The sequence below is a fragment of the Anser cygnoides genome, chromosome 1, assembly GCF_040182565.1.
Source record: "Anser cygnoides isolate HZ-2024a breed goose chromosome 1, Taihu_goose_T2T_genome, whole genome shotgun sequence".
Taxonomy (NCBI): Eukaryota; Metazoa; Chordata; class Aves; order Anseriformes; family Anatidae; genus Anser; species Anser cygnoides.
In genome coordinates this window covers 202,897,564-202,916,132 of record NC_089873.1, presented here as the reverse complement: position 1 = coordinate 202,916,132, position 18,569 = coordinate 202,897,564, and the positions used below count along the sequence as shown (strand labels likewise).

At 39.9% G+C, this 18,569-nt stretch overlaps 1 protein-coding gene across 7 annotated transcripts in view; it reads right to left on the bottom strand.

Moving 5' to 3' along the window:
• NOX4 (NADPH oxidase 4) overlaps window positions 1-18,569 on the bottom strand; it is a 117,814-nt gene that overhangs the window by 63,925 nt on the left and 35,320 nt on the right. For all 7 annotated transcript variants that reach the window (XM_048076500.2, XM_048076498.2, XM_048076501.2 and 4 more), the window contains one exon: window positions 1,958-2,018. In XM_048076500.2, coding sequence (XP_047932457.2) covers window positions 1,958-2,018 — 61 coding nt within the window. The remainder of the gene's footprint in view (window positions 1-1,957; window positions 2,019-18,569) is intronic.

Genomic DNA, 18,569 nt, shown 5'->3' with positions numbered 1-18,569 from the left:
ACGTGCAGTTGCTTTCCCAACCTATAAAACAAAGTCACTAAGGCCACAAGGTATTCTATTCAATTTTCAAAACATGAGATTCAGTGTCAGAGACTTGACCTGAAACATAACTCGCAGAATTGGTTTGCCAGCAGTTTGTATCCTCAGCTCAAGTCCTTACAGCTAATGGCAGGAAATTGTTCCTCCTCGACATCTCCCAGGTGCAGGCAGCAGAAGCTAAAGCCAGTGAGGAGCAACACCTCAAGCAAACCAGTTCTCTGCATTTCACAGCGTATCTGCACGTTCTTGCGTCCCTTTAATTTAGGCTTGTAATTGAGTTCTCTGAAATAAATTGCTAACTCTCTTTGGTGTCAGGCATAAACTGTCAGGAATGTGAAAATGTGATACAAAAGAGAATCTGAATAAATAGGATAAAGGCTGAGAGAATAGGTTGTGAGAGGAGCTTAAATGACAGCATGCTGCATAAAAACTTCCCCAGACCAATATCATGTCTCCAGGAGAGGCCATTAGCGCATGCTTAAGAAAGATTATAAGGAATGTGGCAAATATAATAATCCTTCCTCAGTATCCTCCTCAAACAGTCAGAGGATTAGAGACCATTAACTGTCACAGAGCTTAAGGGAATGAGTGAGAAGAGGGCTCCATGGTACAGACGCAGGGTAAATGGCTGGGTAAACAGCCTGTTTTCCAACAGTGTGTTTGACCCAGGAAGAGATGTCCTTGTGTAGCTAAACTACAGCGAATGGTCCCTGTAACATAACAGTGTCCTGAATCTTATACAATCCTACCTAGGCAGACCTACTTCACAACAGAGAATATAGATACTGAGTTAGAAGAAAGACATTTAAATACTGTTGAAGAGCAATTCACATCGTAGAGGCAAAAAACATTCAAAGATGCCACTTCATTTGGAAAACCCATTTAGCATTTCTCCACCCTACTTGTTCCAGTAGCCTACTGTCCTCTCCCCGGTAGGAATGGTGTGTAATAACAGCATACTGGGGCAGAATTAGGCCCATATCCTGCGTCTTTCTCACCAACATCCTACATTTTATGGAAGAACAGAAAATCGGGGTAATTATGGATTATACTTGCACATGGCATTACCCTCTCAACCCTTGCTTATGAAAGTTTCAGAGACTTCCACAACCAAGTATGGACTTGGACCAGCAAATTGAACTTGGATGTTCATGGACTTACTCTCCTTGAAATTGTTCTAATTCCTTTTAGCGTGACAAGCTTGTTTGACTCTGTTCCACAAAAACATTAGCTGACACAAATTAACATGGAAAACATTTCTTCCTAAGAAACGAACAAGATGGTGTTGTGTATTTATTTTCCTTACAAGGAAATGCTATGCTAAGCAAGAAGAAAGTCAGCTGCCAAGCAATGATGACAACTATCACTTGAGCATAGAACTGTGACAGGGAGCAGGAAATTACCATTTTGCTCTGCAGGGAATCCTGGTTTACACCCATGGTCTGGAGGACATTCATAGACCAATGGAAGAACATGGAAGAACATGAAAGCAACCTATAATCTCACTGTACCGTGGGCGTTAATTAACCTGGCAGGCATCCAAACTGCTGGCATTAAAATCCTCTTATCTGAGAGCTGCACATTTCAGCATTTCTGCAGTCTCTACTGTGCACAGAGGCATTGTACAGCAGCGGCGGGCTACCAAGAAATAAGAAAAAGAGGCAGAAACCGAGGAACACTGCAAAGTATTTAGTTGTGATCAGAACATCTGTTAGTAGTTGGAGAAACATGCTATCTCAAGAAATGCACAACCAAATAAAGCAGGGGTTGCATCAAGAATGTAATAAGAACAACTTTGAGAAAACAAGCATAAATGATCTCTAGTAAGAGTATGTTGCAATCAAGGTAAAATTGTGCTGAAGCCAGAAAGTTCAAGTAAAGATACTTGTCTCTGAAAAGGAATTGTTTTTCTACATACCTGTCCAGTCTCCTACTACTTTAAGGTGGACCCCAAACGTTGCTTTGGTATCTGTAGGGCACTAAAAATATTAAATATATTAAGGACCACTTCTGAGTAACAAGAAAGTAACAAAATGCATTCAAAATACAGTTGTTAAGACAGAACCTGGTGTAAACAGGTCAATCCTGAGAAGCCATACCAGCAGCTATACCCTTTAGAAAGCAAGTCTAGCATCAGTTCTGTTCATGAAGCCGAGCATGGCTAGTCTCCACTTGCTTTTAACCCTTTCTTCTGGTAAAGGGAGTTTGGGATGGGTTCATCTGGGGGTGCAATTTGGAACGACCACTTCACCAAGCATTACTCAACAACGGTATCAACGGAGGATGCAGCAGTACAGAAGTACTTCCCCGTCCTACCGACCCTTCATTCAAAATTCATTCAAAAATCATTCAAAATCAGGAACTGCCCCATCATCCCTAAACCATTTAAAGAAATATCTTTCCTTTAAGACACTTCTGCTTCTTGAGTGTCATAATTCCAAGTTATGTGATCATTCTCACACAACTGTTGTTTTCTTCTAAATACCGAGATTTTGCTGCCCTTCCCAAGAGCTTAGAGTTCACAAAGGCAAAACACCAGATTGCATGGCATACCATGCAATCTGCCACTTTTCTCTCACTCTGCACCTATGCCCTCACCTTGGTGCTACTTAGTTATGACTATCAACAAACGAATTGTTATTTACAGTCTTATCCACACCATGATACCTAAAACCCTCCAGTCAAGCCATGTCAAAGGTCTGAAGAGCCTTCTCAGTTTCACTCCTTATTAGACCCCAGGAGACTTCTACCTCACTGGCTAGACAACTTTTGCAGGTACACCGAATGGTTTCACAGATAAACAGGACAAGCAGCTACTCCTTGAACAAAGATTCTTCACTTTCCTTCTATAAACCAACGCAAATTGGTTTCCCTTTGACAAAAAATATTACTGCTGCATTTTGATGCCTTTCTTAGAACCTTTTAATGACTGAAGTCCATCAGGAATCCAACAGCCAACCGATTACATTTCTGTTTCTATTTTTCTCCTCCTACAGACAAATACGAATACTGAAGAGAGGGCTGAGATTCTAGGAACACAACTACATTTTAAATAAAGGAGGCTCCAGGAGTGAACTGAAACCTCAATCATCCACCATGCTTGAGAGAACATTTCTTGGCTCTGGTCTGGACCATTCCCACGAGCTTTCTCAAGATAATCTCTTGTGGAGTGTGAAACCACTGGCCCCAGGGCTGAGGATCTATTCCTATCCCTCCTTATTTAGCCGTAAAGAAACAGATAAAAGTTTAGTATTCACTACATCTTGGCAAACCTAGAAGGATTACAATGTCCCAGCTAGTCACTCCATTTTTATGAAGGAGAAGAGCATTCATGTTAAGAGTACTGATTACTACACAGACTCGTGTAATTCCTTGTCATGTTTCAAGTTTTCCTACAAAATGTTGGTACAGGTACTTATTTCAGCCAGTCTTAGCCTTCAAAAATAAGGCATTAAGGGAGGGATTCAGGAAAACTCCATATAACAAGGCCTATGTTCTTTGTGGCTGGTTACACTGTCCTCCAGAACAAAAATATATAGAGCAATTCTCAACGTGAAAGTAGATATGCTGCCTCTCTGCTAGAAAGAAGTATTCTAGCTGCAAAAACATCTGTTCTCTTGGGGATCTCTGTAACAGCCTTTAGCAGTTTATTTTCCAGACTGGGTTGTCCTATGGTTCCCTGCGTTTCACAGGAGACTAAGTGATTTTCTTAGTCCAACCATGAAAAATCCCAGGTCAGCACATCTTCTATAAAACTGCCTGTCATTCCCTCCTGCCATTACAGTTAATGGCATGATACCCCTTGACTCGAGCCGAAATAGGTTCAAACCTATTATCCTTTACACTACCCTTAGGACTAACTCTTTTCTGCACTACTTTGAAAAATTATCCAATAAAAAAAGAGAGATTTATTTCCCTTTAGCCTCTAGGAAGCCTATTTTGATACTTATAACTGGTTATGAGAGTTCCTCAGAGAGTTCTGGAAAAATCTTATTGTGCGACTAAATCTTACCAGAGGAAACACCCATCACCAAGGCAACACAGTGTGAAATTCCCCATGTCCAAGAGAAAGAAAAATTGGAGATGGTCCAGCAGAGGGCCACCATGATGATTAGGTTGGAGAACCTGACATACACAGAGAGGTCCAAGAATATGTGTGTCTAGCCCAAAAAATGAAGGCTCAGAGCTATCCTCAGAGCGACTGCTGCCTTCCAACACCTAAAATAAAGCTATAAAGATGGAGATACTCTCTTCACCACCATGCGTGATGGCAGGACAAGGGACAAAACTCTTTCAGGAGAAACTCATTCTGTATATAATTAAAATATTCTTCACTGGGAGAACAATTAAGCATTGCAATAGGTAGCCCATAGAAATGGAAGAATTTCTCTTGCTAATTCAGCTTCACAGATCCCTGGATAACCTAACCTAAGGCCCTTGCACCAGAAGGTTAGGCCTGATGATCTGCAGAGGCCCCATACAGCTTAAGACTTTGCTACAAACCTGTAATTTGAACTTTTAAGATCTTATCTACAATTTTATGCACAGAACACTTATTTTATGTCTCTCATCTCCATAAACACAGTAAGTCTCCCAACTGTAGCTTTTTCCAGACTGTTAAAGAAGATTAAGAAAAATATTCAGACAGCTTTTCAGAAGTTGAATGATAAGATCAAGTTAACTTTCATGTGTTATTGACAGGCCATTGAGAATGTGAAATGAAGTGCAAGGAAAACATTGTCTTATATATTTAATTTTCTTCATGGAATCACAGAATCATAGAATAGCTGAGACTAGAAAGCACCTCTGGAGACTGGCTACTTCAATCCCCCTGCTCAAGCATGGTCAATGAGAGACAATTGTCCAGGGCAATGTTCAGTCGTGTGTTGATTGTCTCCAAGGAAGAAGCCTCCACAGCCCTTCTGGGCCACATGTGCCGGTGTTCAACCTCCCTCACATTAAAAGTATTCTTATGTCCAGGTGGAACCTCCTTTATTTCAGTTTGTGCCCACTGTCTCATCCTGTCTCTGTACACTGAGTCTGTCTCTGCTTTCTTTACTCCCAGTCAGGGAGCCCCAGCTCTTTCAGCCTCTCCTCATAGGAGAGGTGCTCCAGTCCCTTGATCATCTTCATGTTTGTGCTCCAGTATGTCCATGTCTCTCTTGTACTGGGGAGCCCAGAAGTGGACGCAGAGCTCCAGCTGTGCCTCAGCAGTGCTGAGCAGAGGGCAAGGATCAACTCCCTTGTCCTGCTGGCAATGTTCTGCCTAACTCAGCCAGGCCTTGTTTGGTGCAAGGGCACATTGCTGGCTCACGTTCAACTCGGCATCCACCAGTACCCCCTGGTTCTTCTCTCCTGCTTTCCAGCTGTCAGCGCCTACCATGTACCTGGGTATATTCCCTGGGGTGCCAGGAGCAGGATTTGTTTTCAGCTTACCTCCCCATCTATTCATTTAGTCCACGCTTCACCAATCTCTCTATAAGGATCAGCGTCAAAAACCTTGAGAATTATTATGCCCATTTCACATACCTAAGTCTCTGATCACCTCTTCCGTTTGATTTGCAATATTTCATCTTAAAAACACTGCACAGCTAAACACTGCTTCAAGATCCTTATTACTGTCAGCTCATACATGCATTTAAACTGACATCTATTTATGTTCAATAAAGTAAAAGTCAAGCACAAGCTGAAGTACCCTCTTGAATTGGAAATCAAGAGAATAAGTACATGAGCCCTGGTCAAACAAAGGCTATCAAGGTGACCTTAGCAAAATGCATGACATCCTCTCTGCAGCTGTGAACAAAAACAGTGAAATTGTTTTTAAAATGTGTTTTGGCAAATAGTGCTTGGATTTCCCCCAGCTCCTTTTAGTCTGAAGAGTCCTAAAAACAAGCAAGTGACTACTAATGATACTGTGGCAAGAGTTGCATGCAGCCCCTTATTTTCTCCTTATTTCCCAGCTCACCAAGAGAAGATTGTTAAGATTAGCCAATCCTGAAATAATAAATAAAAAATAAAAAATAAAAAATAAAAAAATTAAAAAACACCTGTCTCATAGTTTATTTTCCTTAAATAAACAATGTTTTCCAAACAGGAAAATAGTCTGTAGTAAGAATGAACACTGGACACTATTAAACAAAATGTCACAAGTTTTTCAGTAGTTCTTTCTGCACTTTGGAGAGCACTGCACGGCGCACTTTCTGCACTGTAATCAACCTCATTTGATGCACTCATTTGATTAACATGACACAATACACAAATTAACTGTAGCAGATAGGTATAATTATGTGAAGCTTTGTTAATTTTATTCTAACCTCAAGCTATCTGTATCTTCAAAAAGTGAAAGATTTTACAGGTAGGAACGTCTATGCTAATCAGGTTATCTACACCAGCATTTGGCCAGCCTCCAAAAATAATGAAGACCAAAGGAATTCTGTTAAATTTAATAGTGCTGTGCAGATTTACACCCCTGGAGAAAACAAGCTATGCTTTTAGCACAGGGAAGTTGGTAGATTTTCACAGAGTTGTTAATCACAAGAGAGAAAGTTTATAATACATATTTTTATTGTATTTTTTTCCACGTATTTTCACATTCAGAGCAGTGAAAATAGTATTTTGTACGTATGAAAGTCACATATGGAATACAGATTATTTTTTATCTTGACCAAAAAACACCTTTAAATATATTTTCTTCCTTTTTTTCCCCAAGCTAACTGTAATACAAATGCAAATTGTCACACAGGGAATTAGCAACAGTCCCTGGAGAACCTTATGCTTATAAATCAGTAAATGAATTACACTTACCAGTGGTTGTAACTCTACTATTTATGTCTATACTGAGATAAAATACAGATGATAATTTTAATTAATAATCTTAATAATTTAAGTAATGAATGTTTAACTCAGTACTAGATTAATACATACTTGAAATGTATTTTATCAGCTTTACAGACTGAACACAATTCTCTGCTGTCCTCTATGCCTTGCTTTTATGTGAATATAAAGTGAGTGAACTAATTACTATGAGATCATAGTGGTAATACTTTACACCCACTTTATATTGGTATAAAAATCTCCTGGAGGTGATGAGCAATGGAGAAATCTGTGCATATGAGAGCACGACATATAGCAAATGAAAACTATGTTGTCGGCATCTATGTTTCCAGCTTAGAACACCCCAAATATTCATCACCACTGGTATCCATTCTCAGTCAAGAATCCTGTCCACAACAATAAACAGAACACATCTTATTGAAATATTTATGATATTAAAAAAGACTAGAGTATTTTAAAACACTTTTTTAGACCTTGCGGCATAGGAGAGTCAACAGCAAGCTAGCAAGAAAAAAGAAATAATAATAATTTCTGAAACTTTCTAGCTCTTTTCTACCTTTGTCCATATGAATTGTGAAGAGATTTTTTTTTTATTACAGTGCTGTCATGAACACACCAGAATAACACTGGAGAATATCTATTATCAGGAAAAAGGAGAAGAGAGAAGGGGAGAGGAGAGGAGGGGAAGGGAAGGAAGAAGAGGAGAGATCCAAGCTATGTACCTCCATGCAGCCATGTGAATAAGGTTCCTTACAAGTTCCTGCACAGCTGCACATTTATCTACAGGCTGGGCAATGCTGGAGATACTGCTCTCAAACTGATGCACCACAGCAAACATCAACTTCTTTCTTCAGTGCTGCAGCACTGGTGGCCTGAATTTTGCCCAAAGATTTTAAAATCTGTGTCACGGCTAGAAGAGCAAAGGAAAACCTCATCTTCTCCAGTGTCAAAAACTATAAAGATCACTGCAGAATTTGTTCAAATAAAGGGAAAGCCCTTCAAAGGAGGCTTTCACTTTGCAGGAAAAAGGTGATATGATTCTAATATGGAGTTTGCAGATATCCTGGCAGGCACTGCAAACACTGCTGAGCCCCTGCTCTTCTTCCACATCTCTGCCTGCCTGTCAGGGAAAACCAGCTGTGCTGCAGCCCCCTGCTCCTTCAGCCCATCCTTGCTCCTGACTCAGACAAGCCCTTGCACAGATCAAGGAAAGCACATGAAAGACATGAAAGAGGCAGAACTTGTCAACTGACAAGAAAACGTGAACCTCACGAGCTCAGTAAGCTGTAGCTTGTCTGGCTTCATACAGAACTGATATAAACATTCCTGGAATGATTCATCCTGACATTAGAAAATGAAGAGGAGTGATGACAAACACAGGCATACTATATAAAGGTAGCCAAAAAATAGTAGCTAGACTTCAGTCTGACTCATAGGAGGTGAACTCTGTTACACTGGGCTACCCTTCTTTTAACTAATGAATCCCATACAAAGCAAATTTCAAGGGAAATCAAGTTCATGTGCAGCGTTTCTCTTTTAAACACATCTCTGTCTCAGAGGCTAGGAGATTGTCTAAAATGGCTCTGTTTATTTTTCTGCTTAGGGTTACTTTACAGATCAGATTCTGTCTAACAGCTCTCACTGTTAGAGACTTGGCCCTGCAACTAACCTTACTGGCAGACATCAGCAGACATCATAACATCTCCTAATGTGGTGAAATCCTAACAATGGAACGTGATTTAAGTATCAAGGGTGTCTGGGTGATCGAGGCAAGACCACCAATGAATACTCCCTGCTTCAGCCAGAGCCCTCCCATTGCGGGGCCGACTCCTTGCAAGCAGCCCAGCTGCAGAAACATATCCCAAGCACTTTTCCCTTTTGCTTTCCATTCCCTTATACTCCTTGCTGTCCAACCCCAGACACCTGCAGGCTGGCTAGTGGAAAAAACACACCGCAACACTGTGGGATGCTCAGGATGCATCAGTGGCCAGCTGCAGTGCCAAGAAGAATCATTCTGGTCATCTGGGGTCTAACTTCTTCTGTAATGTAAACCACAAACCCACACCCTCTAATTCCTGTGAGTCCAGTGTTGAGCATTTGCTACTTTGCTCCCGGCAGTCTTCAGTTGTTAAATTACTCTCAGTATTCAAAACATTTTTTTAAATCTCAATCTATGAGCATTTGTTCCTTGATTTCACCCTTGGGCCAAGGAAAAACATGACTTTTTACTGCAGTAAATGCCTTAAGACTGTAAATAGACCAGTAATTGTAAATAAAATACATGTTACTTTTAAATAGCTCTATTTTTGCATAGCCAATGTCAGATTTCAGAGGTGATCAGCCCCTGTGGCTGTGAAATGTCCAAAGAGGAAGTGGAGATTCAAACACAGACACTGGAAAAGACTTGTCAGAGGTCTGAGATACCTAACAGATTTCGTATTGCATTTCAGAAATTGATGTTTGTAATAATTAAATAATAGGCAAAGACTTTGTTTTACTGTAAGCTTGCAACAGCCTCGCCCCATAAATTGTTGCTGCTTTAGATGCACTACTAAGCAACACTTACACTCTGCAGCTTAACCAAGGTAAAAATCTTGCAGACTACCCCTTCATCCCCAACAGACACATTACACTTCCTATAATATAGTAAAAAGATATCAATCCTAGCAATATTCAGCCCATATAATTTAAGAATTTCAAGTTGCTAGCTAGTGGTTAAAACAAACCACAACTTTACTGCAGGCATTTGTCCCTGACAGAGCAAAAGGCAGTAGAGCAGTGTTTCTGCCCAGGATTGCCTCTTTGAGTCCTCCAAGGGCATCCGGACCTAGTGCCAAGCAATAGTGCCCTGAGTTGACAAATGCACGAGCAGGGAAATGGAATGGCACCACAGGCTCCTTCCATCATCCCTAAGCAGATACTGTGAGCTGGCTCTTGATTTTAAGACAGCAAGAGAGAGGGTGTTCCATTTCCTTTAATAGTTTGTCCATGTATTAACTGTACTAATGCTTAGAAGTTCTGTTTCTCTTTTTCATCTTGAGGTTTCTCCTTCACTTCCTAGACCTTTCTATAACCTAGCCTAGAAACTAACCTAGAAGCACTGCCTCTGATGGGAGAAAAACTCTGCTAAAGTCAGTAGAGACTTGTTATACCTTGTAAATTTACTTTTACAATATTAAAAAATAAAACTGCTCCTGAGAGGGATCTGACACCTTCTGTCTAAAGCATCTGCAGAAGGAAGGCATAGGACTTAGTGAACTTGGATGTAACAATTTCTTTGTTCCCTCAATCCAAAAGAATCAGATTTAAATGAAAATGGAGGTTTACTTAGGGTTTTTATACAGACCCCAAAACTATTAAGCCTAAAGCCAAACAAACCAAACAAACAAGTCTAAGAAAGTACTTAAAGGCATCTGAAAGATTAATCTATTCTATTTTTGTTTTACTTAAATTCTTTGTCAAACAGCTGCTAGCTTTTCTACTTCTATGAAGAGCAGACATGCTCTAGGGATTTCTTCAGTTTGCCAGCAAGATACTTCACAATATCTGCATCCCCCTAAACACGCCGTAAATCATCTTATAAAGCCAAGTTTCATAACCATTTGCATAAGATATTTAACAAAGCTTACTAGAATGTCATCATGTTAGACTGTTTTTATTGTATTTATCTGTCAGTATGAACTTAGCTCTTGATGTCCTTACATACTTTTTACTCAGGCAAACTTCCAATAACTTCTCAGTTTTTTTGATGGAGTTATTCAGAATCTTGCTCCTAGGCTTTTCCTGCGGTGAACAGTTTATGGTACAACGCATGTGTGTCTTCATCAACTCCATAAGCTGCTAGTACCCTCACTGATGAATTCTAGGTTACCCAGAGATAAAGACAATCTTGGCTCTACAAAACACTGTTTTTCTCTTATAAAAATCAACTATGTTACTTGTCGTAACAATGTTGTTTATATTCACGTTCCATTTGCTGAGACCTTCTTTCGAACAGCCCTGAACTGTAAATGCACACATCACAGCTATTAGCTTGTAATTCCATCATGACCAAATTCATTTGGTACCTGGATTTAAACAGAGATAGGGAGGGAATAAGGACAAGTCATTCAGCGGGAAAAGATAAATAAATAAATAAATAAAACTTACAGGTAGAAAACGTACAAATAAGCAATAGTTTAAAAACTTATAGGTTCAGTACTATAATTTGTCATGTACATACAGAAACCTCTTTCAGATAATTCTCCTAATTATTTTGAGATGATTAATGGACTTAGGAGTTTCTCTGCCTGGGGTTCAGTAATTATTACAGTTTTAATCTGGATATGAATCAGTGTTCTCTTCCTCAGTAATATATATTTGGATTTTTTTTCTGTAAATCTGCATATGCAAACTTACCCTCTCCCTTCCTCAAAATTCAGCTGTGACTGACTAAAACACACACACAAACTGTCTCCCTCCCCCAGTCTTGTCTGGTGTAGTAAACGTCATAGAAAGGACTTGGCCATCCATGCACATGAGCGAAGAATTCAAACCCTGAGTAGTTTTTCGTTTCTTACTCATACTGAACTGTATGGTGGAAGCAAAGGAAGAAAGATGTTGCATTACATACCCTCCTCATGCGATCTGCTTCCAATTAACCATCTCTGCAGAAAGACAGAGAACCAGCAAAAGGACAGAACTTCTTGAATCTTTTCATTACCACTTTACCAGATTCTACTTCAGTTGGATTTAAAAGCAGATTTGTTATGCAGCACTGATGTGGGAGAGATCAGAGCACATTATAACAGGGCTCTGTTCTATTTCAGACTTCTTGTTTGAAATAGAAATCTACCTGCTGCTGGTAGGTGATCCTTTCTGCAGGATCTGAAGCAGCAGCCGCTCACGTTAATATAAAGCAGATATTTCATAAAGACCTGGAGTGGGGGATCTTTGCGTTGAGTGCTCCGGTTTGATTTTATTTTTTGTTTTGTATGTGCCACTTCCATGCCATCTTCCTCTGTTAATACTGTCTTGTGAACTACTCATCAGAGAGGATACACAGAGTAAATTTTGAACATAGATGCAAAGAAAGCTCCACAAAAGTTTAGGCAAGTTTCTGAGTATCATCAAGATTAACTTGGGATACACGTATGTTTTTATTTGTTTTTATTTATCCAATGCTAAAACAGTACCATTTGAAAAGACATCAAGCTCAGGATATGTATCTCTTTCAATGACAAATGAGGTCCTGGACAGCTTTCTAGAGGCAAGCGAAGTACAGAGGCATTCACCTAACTTATGTAAGGTTCCACTGTTCTCAGGACAAAAGAGATACTTTTCCTCTACACAGAGGGTTAACTTCTTAAAATGCAGATGAACATCTTTAAGTTAACTGTTTTCTTAATAATGGGTGGCTTTTCAGCTGTTTCCAAAAGGGATTCTGGATGCGTAAAGGGGAACTGCAGGAGGGGAAGAGGCATCCTATCAATGGTGCTTGTCAGGAGAAATGATGGTGAAAGGAATGAAATCTCTACACGAAGTCAGGCAGTCAAGGTTGACCTACATAGACCAGGTGATCTTTTTCTCTGCCTGCACTTAGTGGACTAAGTTTTACTGTTTTATTGCTTCCAACAAAATGATGTCCTGAATTTCAGAGAAATTCAATATGGATTAGTTGCCTGAGCGACTTCAGTGAAGAAAGAAATTGTGGTCAGGTCACTGAAATCACTAGAAAGTGATCACTAGAAAATCTCACAGTGCAGAATTGAGTTCCCAGAAACTCCTAAAGTCTCCCTCCCCTCCAGCATGCACAGCATCTCCAGCATGCACTCTAGCACCTTCTCTAGTCAACGCAATTGATTCAGAGGACTTAACTTTGGCTTCTGTCCTGAATGTCTCTTGAAAGGGTCTCTCTCCCTCATACCACAGAAGAATGGACAAGCCAAAAGCACTCCCCTTTGTCTGTCCTGTACACTGACAGCGCCATTCTAGAGGAGGTGTTGTCTCAATGTCTACAAGCAATGCATAAAACTGACTTCTTGTTTCTTGGGTGCTAAGGTAATACTTCACTTTTGTTATAGTGAGGTGTCAAAACACCTGAAAAGACCTTTAAATTTTAGTATTTGTATATTTTAATTTAGTATACACACATGCAATTGTCAGAAATGAGACAAACCTTTGAGACCCAACATTTTAGCTGAAAAAAAAAAACAAACAAAAAAAATAACCCACAACACAACAGTATTCCAAATAGTAGATCTATGTTGTTGCCATAAAACAAAATTTAATGAAGTCTTTTTATAGCAGTTCAACTTCAACAAAGAGCACACTGCAAACTGAGTCATTCAATCACTGCAGCTCTTGCTAGGCTTTCTTGCATAGCCACCACCATAAAAAGCAGCAGTAAAGAAGCTTTGATGAAAGACTCGGTTCACTACTCAATGTACCATCTGGACTAAGTTTTCTTTCCTCCTCAGAGGCGGTACTTCTGGTTTAGAGATAGTATCCACTGAAAGAACAGTTTTGAAATGTTAGCACTGTTCTCTGCATGCACCATAAGGACGGATTTTAACCTTTAAGCTATTCTTGAAAGGGGCTCTGAATTCACACCACTATAGCAATAAAGTATCTCCCACCTTTGTGCAACGTAGATTTCAGTTCCAAGAAGAAATGGAAGCATGGCAGTAGATTGTGGCTATCAAAACCATCACAAATTTGGAACACAGGATTATTTGATCCTGCATTTGAAGATGTTTGTCACAGAGCAGCTTTCACCAAACCTCAGATGTCAGCCACCTCCAGATTTAGAAGAATTCAGCTCTTGGTGTTGTCATTATTTCATGGTTGGTCACAATCTGAGTTCCATCTGAAGTGATGTAATTGTTTCCTACCTTCTTTTGCCACAAGCAAATCAACATTGCTATGGTTCCTGAGCTTTATGAGGTGCTGGGAATAGACACGAGTCTTAGCAGACAAGATGTCAAAACTGCAGCTTGTGAGAGTTTGTGGCTTGCACCGACTCTGTCGTAAAGACCACATGAAAGGATCTAGCACATCTTCTGAAGCACTGAACATCTGCAAAACACAAGGCTATTTCCATGGGGCTTACTGCCAATTACTGCATGCCAATGCAAGAAGCTATTCCAAAAACATACAAGAGAAGTCACCTTTTCTTCTAAGACACTAATATATATTCTAAGTGGGAATCTACTTTTGAAGTCATTCATCAGCAAAAAAGAAAAGGAAGCATGCAGCCATAAACGGTTTCTTGCTGCTGCAAATAATCAGGAGTGTGGTTAAGTGTCTGGAAAGAGAGGGAACTCAATACTAAGTGGCAAATGTAAGATGGGAGTGGAAAGAAAATCAGTGGTACCATAAACTACAAGCCTTAGTCTCTTCTTATTAATACAGATTAAAATGAAGAGAAACCATAATGAAGTCGGAGGAACCGAATGCTATCTAAGATGTAAAACATCAACAACAGCAAAAAAGGAGAAACTCCAAAACTCAATTTGTTTTAGCTTTGGAAAGAAGTGTGGATTATTTCTGACCCTTGTATACTAGAGAAAGTGGAAGTAATGTTTTGGATACTTGAACTGCACTGAAGGACCATCTGACTACTAGATGTTGGTACCATTACTGACGCATGTTTTCTTTTCCATGGGCTTTAAAGAATGCCACAGATGATAATATTTAAACTGTATTCAACAGCAGATGAGTTCTGCACTTTTCCACAGAAATAATGTCAAGAAATGTCAGTCTGGAAGCAAAACACTAAAGAGAATATGTTTCTTTAGATTCCTCTTATCTAGGGGATAGACCCAATCTCTTAAGTGGTCTGACCTTCAGACCATATTCTACACTTGGTCTGAAAACCAAATCTCCTCAAAAGAGTTCATCAAATAGAAGTACGTAAAAATAATTTGTCCCTTTGAAAACCCCTGAGTAGGTAAAAGATTGATTTACTGAACATATTTCTCTCCATTATGGATTGAAATATCTTGGGGCTGACTATATTCTGTTCAGATTCAATTGTAAGATGCAATAATATCCTAACTAAAATAAGTAAAGACACAAGGGCATACAAATTTTACACAGTTATACAGAGAACAGTAACAGTTGTGTGTAGTAACAAGGAAACTGATGGAAAAAGTAAATGTTTAAAAGAAAGTGTTTTGTTAAAGTGAAATCAAATTAGATGGAGCAATGAAGACAATATGAAAAGAGCAGCTCACAGTGATACCTAGAATTGGCCAGCAGTTCACCTGCACGAGTTGGGTCATCCTATTGTTACCATTCAAAGCTTTTTCAATGGATAACAAAGTCAAGGAATAAACACAGGTGAATAAAAATAGGTGGATGTATGCTTCAAAAACAGAGCTCAAACATTCTAGCTTCCACAATGATCATGAGAAAAATGGGATCTCTGAGTGTTGAACTTTAGAGTGGACGAGTGACATTGCCAGCAGGTTGAGGGAGGTGAGCCTTCCCCTCTGCTCAGCACTGGTGAGGCCACCCCTGGAGTGCTGGGTCCAGTTCTGGGCTCCCCAGTACAAGATGGCCGTGGAGCTACTGGAGAGAGTCCAACGTAGGGCCATCAAGATGATGAAGGACCTGGAGCACCTCTTCTGTGAGGATAGGCTGAGGGAGCTGGGCTGTTCATCCTGGAGAAGAGGAGGCTCGGGAGGGAATCACATCAACCTCTCTAAATACCTGAAGGGAGAGTACAGAGGATGGAGCCAGGCTCTTTTCGGTGGTGCCCAGTGCCAGGACAAGAGGCAGTGGCACAAAATGAAACATAAGAGGTTCCGTCTGGATATCAGGGGCCACTTCTTTACTACGCAGGTGGAAGAGCGCAGGAACAGGTTGCCCAGAGAAGCTTCAAAAGCCCCCCTGGACATGGTTCTGGACAACTTGCTCTGGGTGTCCCTGCCTGGGTCCCTGAGGGTTTGGACCAGATGGCCTCCAAACCACATTATGATTCCATCACACGAAGCCTTTGAACAGCAGAGTCAGGTCACAGGTTAGCAAGGAAGCCTGACTGGCAGCTCTGAGTTCAGAGGAACACGAGTTTTGTTCCTCTAAATTCCCGTGTGCATTTTGCACCAATTGCTTCTGCTCATTCCTTCCATCTGCAGGGTGAGGAACACTTTCAATTGACAAAAAGGAAAAGAAAACAAATGCCACTGCACACATTTCTGAACAATGCCTACCTCTTTACGTTCACTTGGTTGAGACTCAGAGCTCCCTCTGGCTCTGACTGAAATCCATGGGAGCTTTGCCAGAGTACGATGGGAGTAGGTTCAGGCCCTTTACACAGCCTCCCAGTGTTTTCCTCCACCCCGGCGTTATGTAAGAAACTGAGCTAAACTGTAAATATTACATAACCCTGAGAAGGGAAGGGACTAGTAAAACATCTGCACGACTCCTTCGTGCCGCCTCACCCCTTCCTTTCCACTTTGCTTACAGTCCTCGCTTAGAGGATAGTGATATGCTTGAACTGGTCATTTCTCTTTTAAGCACGCTCCGGGCACGATGAGATGTTTTAGCAGCTTATATAGGACATCACATAAAACCTAAGCAGGACAACAGTGCCAGGGAAGAAAGCTTCAGCCTTCCCATAGGTCTGCTGCAGCCATCACTGCACTGCGCTTCAGGACCTGAAGCCCCACGCTCCCTCACACTGCACTCACTACATCTCTGAGCCCCATGCTCCAGCCCCAGCTGAGAAAATAATCCTAGGACTACCTTCACTGAATAAAAGAAGCAGTAGTAGTTTTCCAACTTGCTTGGTAACGACAAGTAGGTCAGATGGGATCAGGGGAAAATATACCATATTTAAGATATTGCCTACACACTCTGTAAGCACAGTCCCATGTCTGGCATGGTATTACACCAAAAAAAAAAAATAGCTTTCTAAGCAGGACAGCAGCCCAAGGCATATTCTGTGACCTAGAAAGACATATGGAAATGACTGTCCCCTCTTTAAGCTGGGCAAGAAGACTGCCATAAACCCAGGCATTTCAAATCCTTACGATGCTATAAAACAGCCATTTACCCAATAATAGCGTTTTCTCCAGCACAGTTGACGTTCCACTGAAATATGTTTGTGGCAATAAAAGTGAGACTCACTAACCTAGCAGTAATTTCATATCTTATAATAGTTAAAACATGTACGCAATCTTGAACGATATACTGTGATGCTGACAGATATTGCTGCACTTTAAAGTATAAAGCATTGAGCGTGAACAGAAATTGCCAGGTACAGTATTATATATTTAAAATATAATGCACTGTGGAAATGGAGTGAAAATTGCCAATTCTTATGTTACATGTTTAATATAAGTGTAAAAATTACACCAACTGTAATTTATCAACTAGTTGTATATCTAACTGGAAGAAACTGCGTCATATCTGAATATAAATGAGTTATTTATATTCACTCAGAAAACTCAGAACAAGGATGTCTTCCATAGCTCCAAGATCTACATTTTTTGTTCAAAAATCATTTTTTATAACATGCAATATTACACTATGCCATTTTAAATAGCAGATGAAATCCTCAACTCGTGCAAAGAATCCGACTGTAATACAACACCCTATTTAACTTAATCCTGTGATCTAAGCCAGTAGGTCCATGTCAGCAGTATTTTTTTATGACAAAAAAAAAAAAAATCAAAACCAAGAAGTTTTGCCAGAAAATAAGACTACTGAACCAGGCCTAATACTTTGATGACATTATTTCTCTAAGTCAATATCACACCATCCATTGCTTTAGCAGTGTCCTAACATAAGAAGAATTAGTCTTCGTAAGAGTCCCGTATTTTCCAAACTGTGCAACTATTACTAATAATCAAATTATAACAATTATTTAAATTTCCACTGAGTTGGACAGTCAGAAAATAGGAACAAGCTGTTTTGAGATTAGCATTTAAATGAGATGTGTCCAGTGGTATAGAACAGGCGCAGCTTTATTAAACATAGCTATGCTAGTGCCAAATGAGTGTAAAGAGCAATCTGAGGTTTATGCTGAGTGCTTTAAATTTATCTTCTGATTGCTAAACAAATCATAAATATAAATAAATACCAATTGACTCATTCTGCACAAAAATCCAGCTACCGTTCCATCAGTACTGCAATGCACATCATTTTCCAGCATTGCATATTTAGTTATCTTTAGGGACTCTGTAGAGTGCCTTAAAAATTGCCTACTGGAGTTAACAACAGATAAATAGCACACGCCTCTGCTTTCTACTACTTATGTGAATAGCCAGAAAAACTCTGCAAATATCAGGCTATGTAAGTGTCAATATTGTTTGGCCAAGCTATACAGAAGCTGCTTTCCCTAAGTGAGATTCACTGCCAGATTTACAGCACAAAATCTATTTTTGTGGAAATCAGTGTGGGTTCACCTGTGACAGTACTTGCCTGCCTGCTTGGCATTCAGATAAATCAAACCAAAACAGAACAAAAATAAACAAAACCAAAGAACTGAAAGTGGACAGGACCTAGTTGTTTTTTGCCAATGAAAGGACAACGCTGTCACTAATATTCAAACTTAGACTGCTTTTTATAACAACATAGCCAGTGCAGTATTGTAATATGGCCATAGAATTTCCTAGGCCTCTGCACTGTTCACTCCTGGAGAACTTCAGGTATATTTATTTATTTATTTATTTACAATTTCAACTTATTCCAGTATATCTCCATAAGAT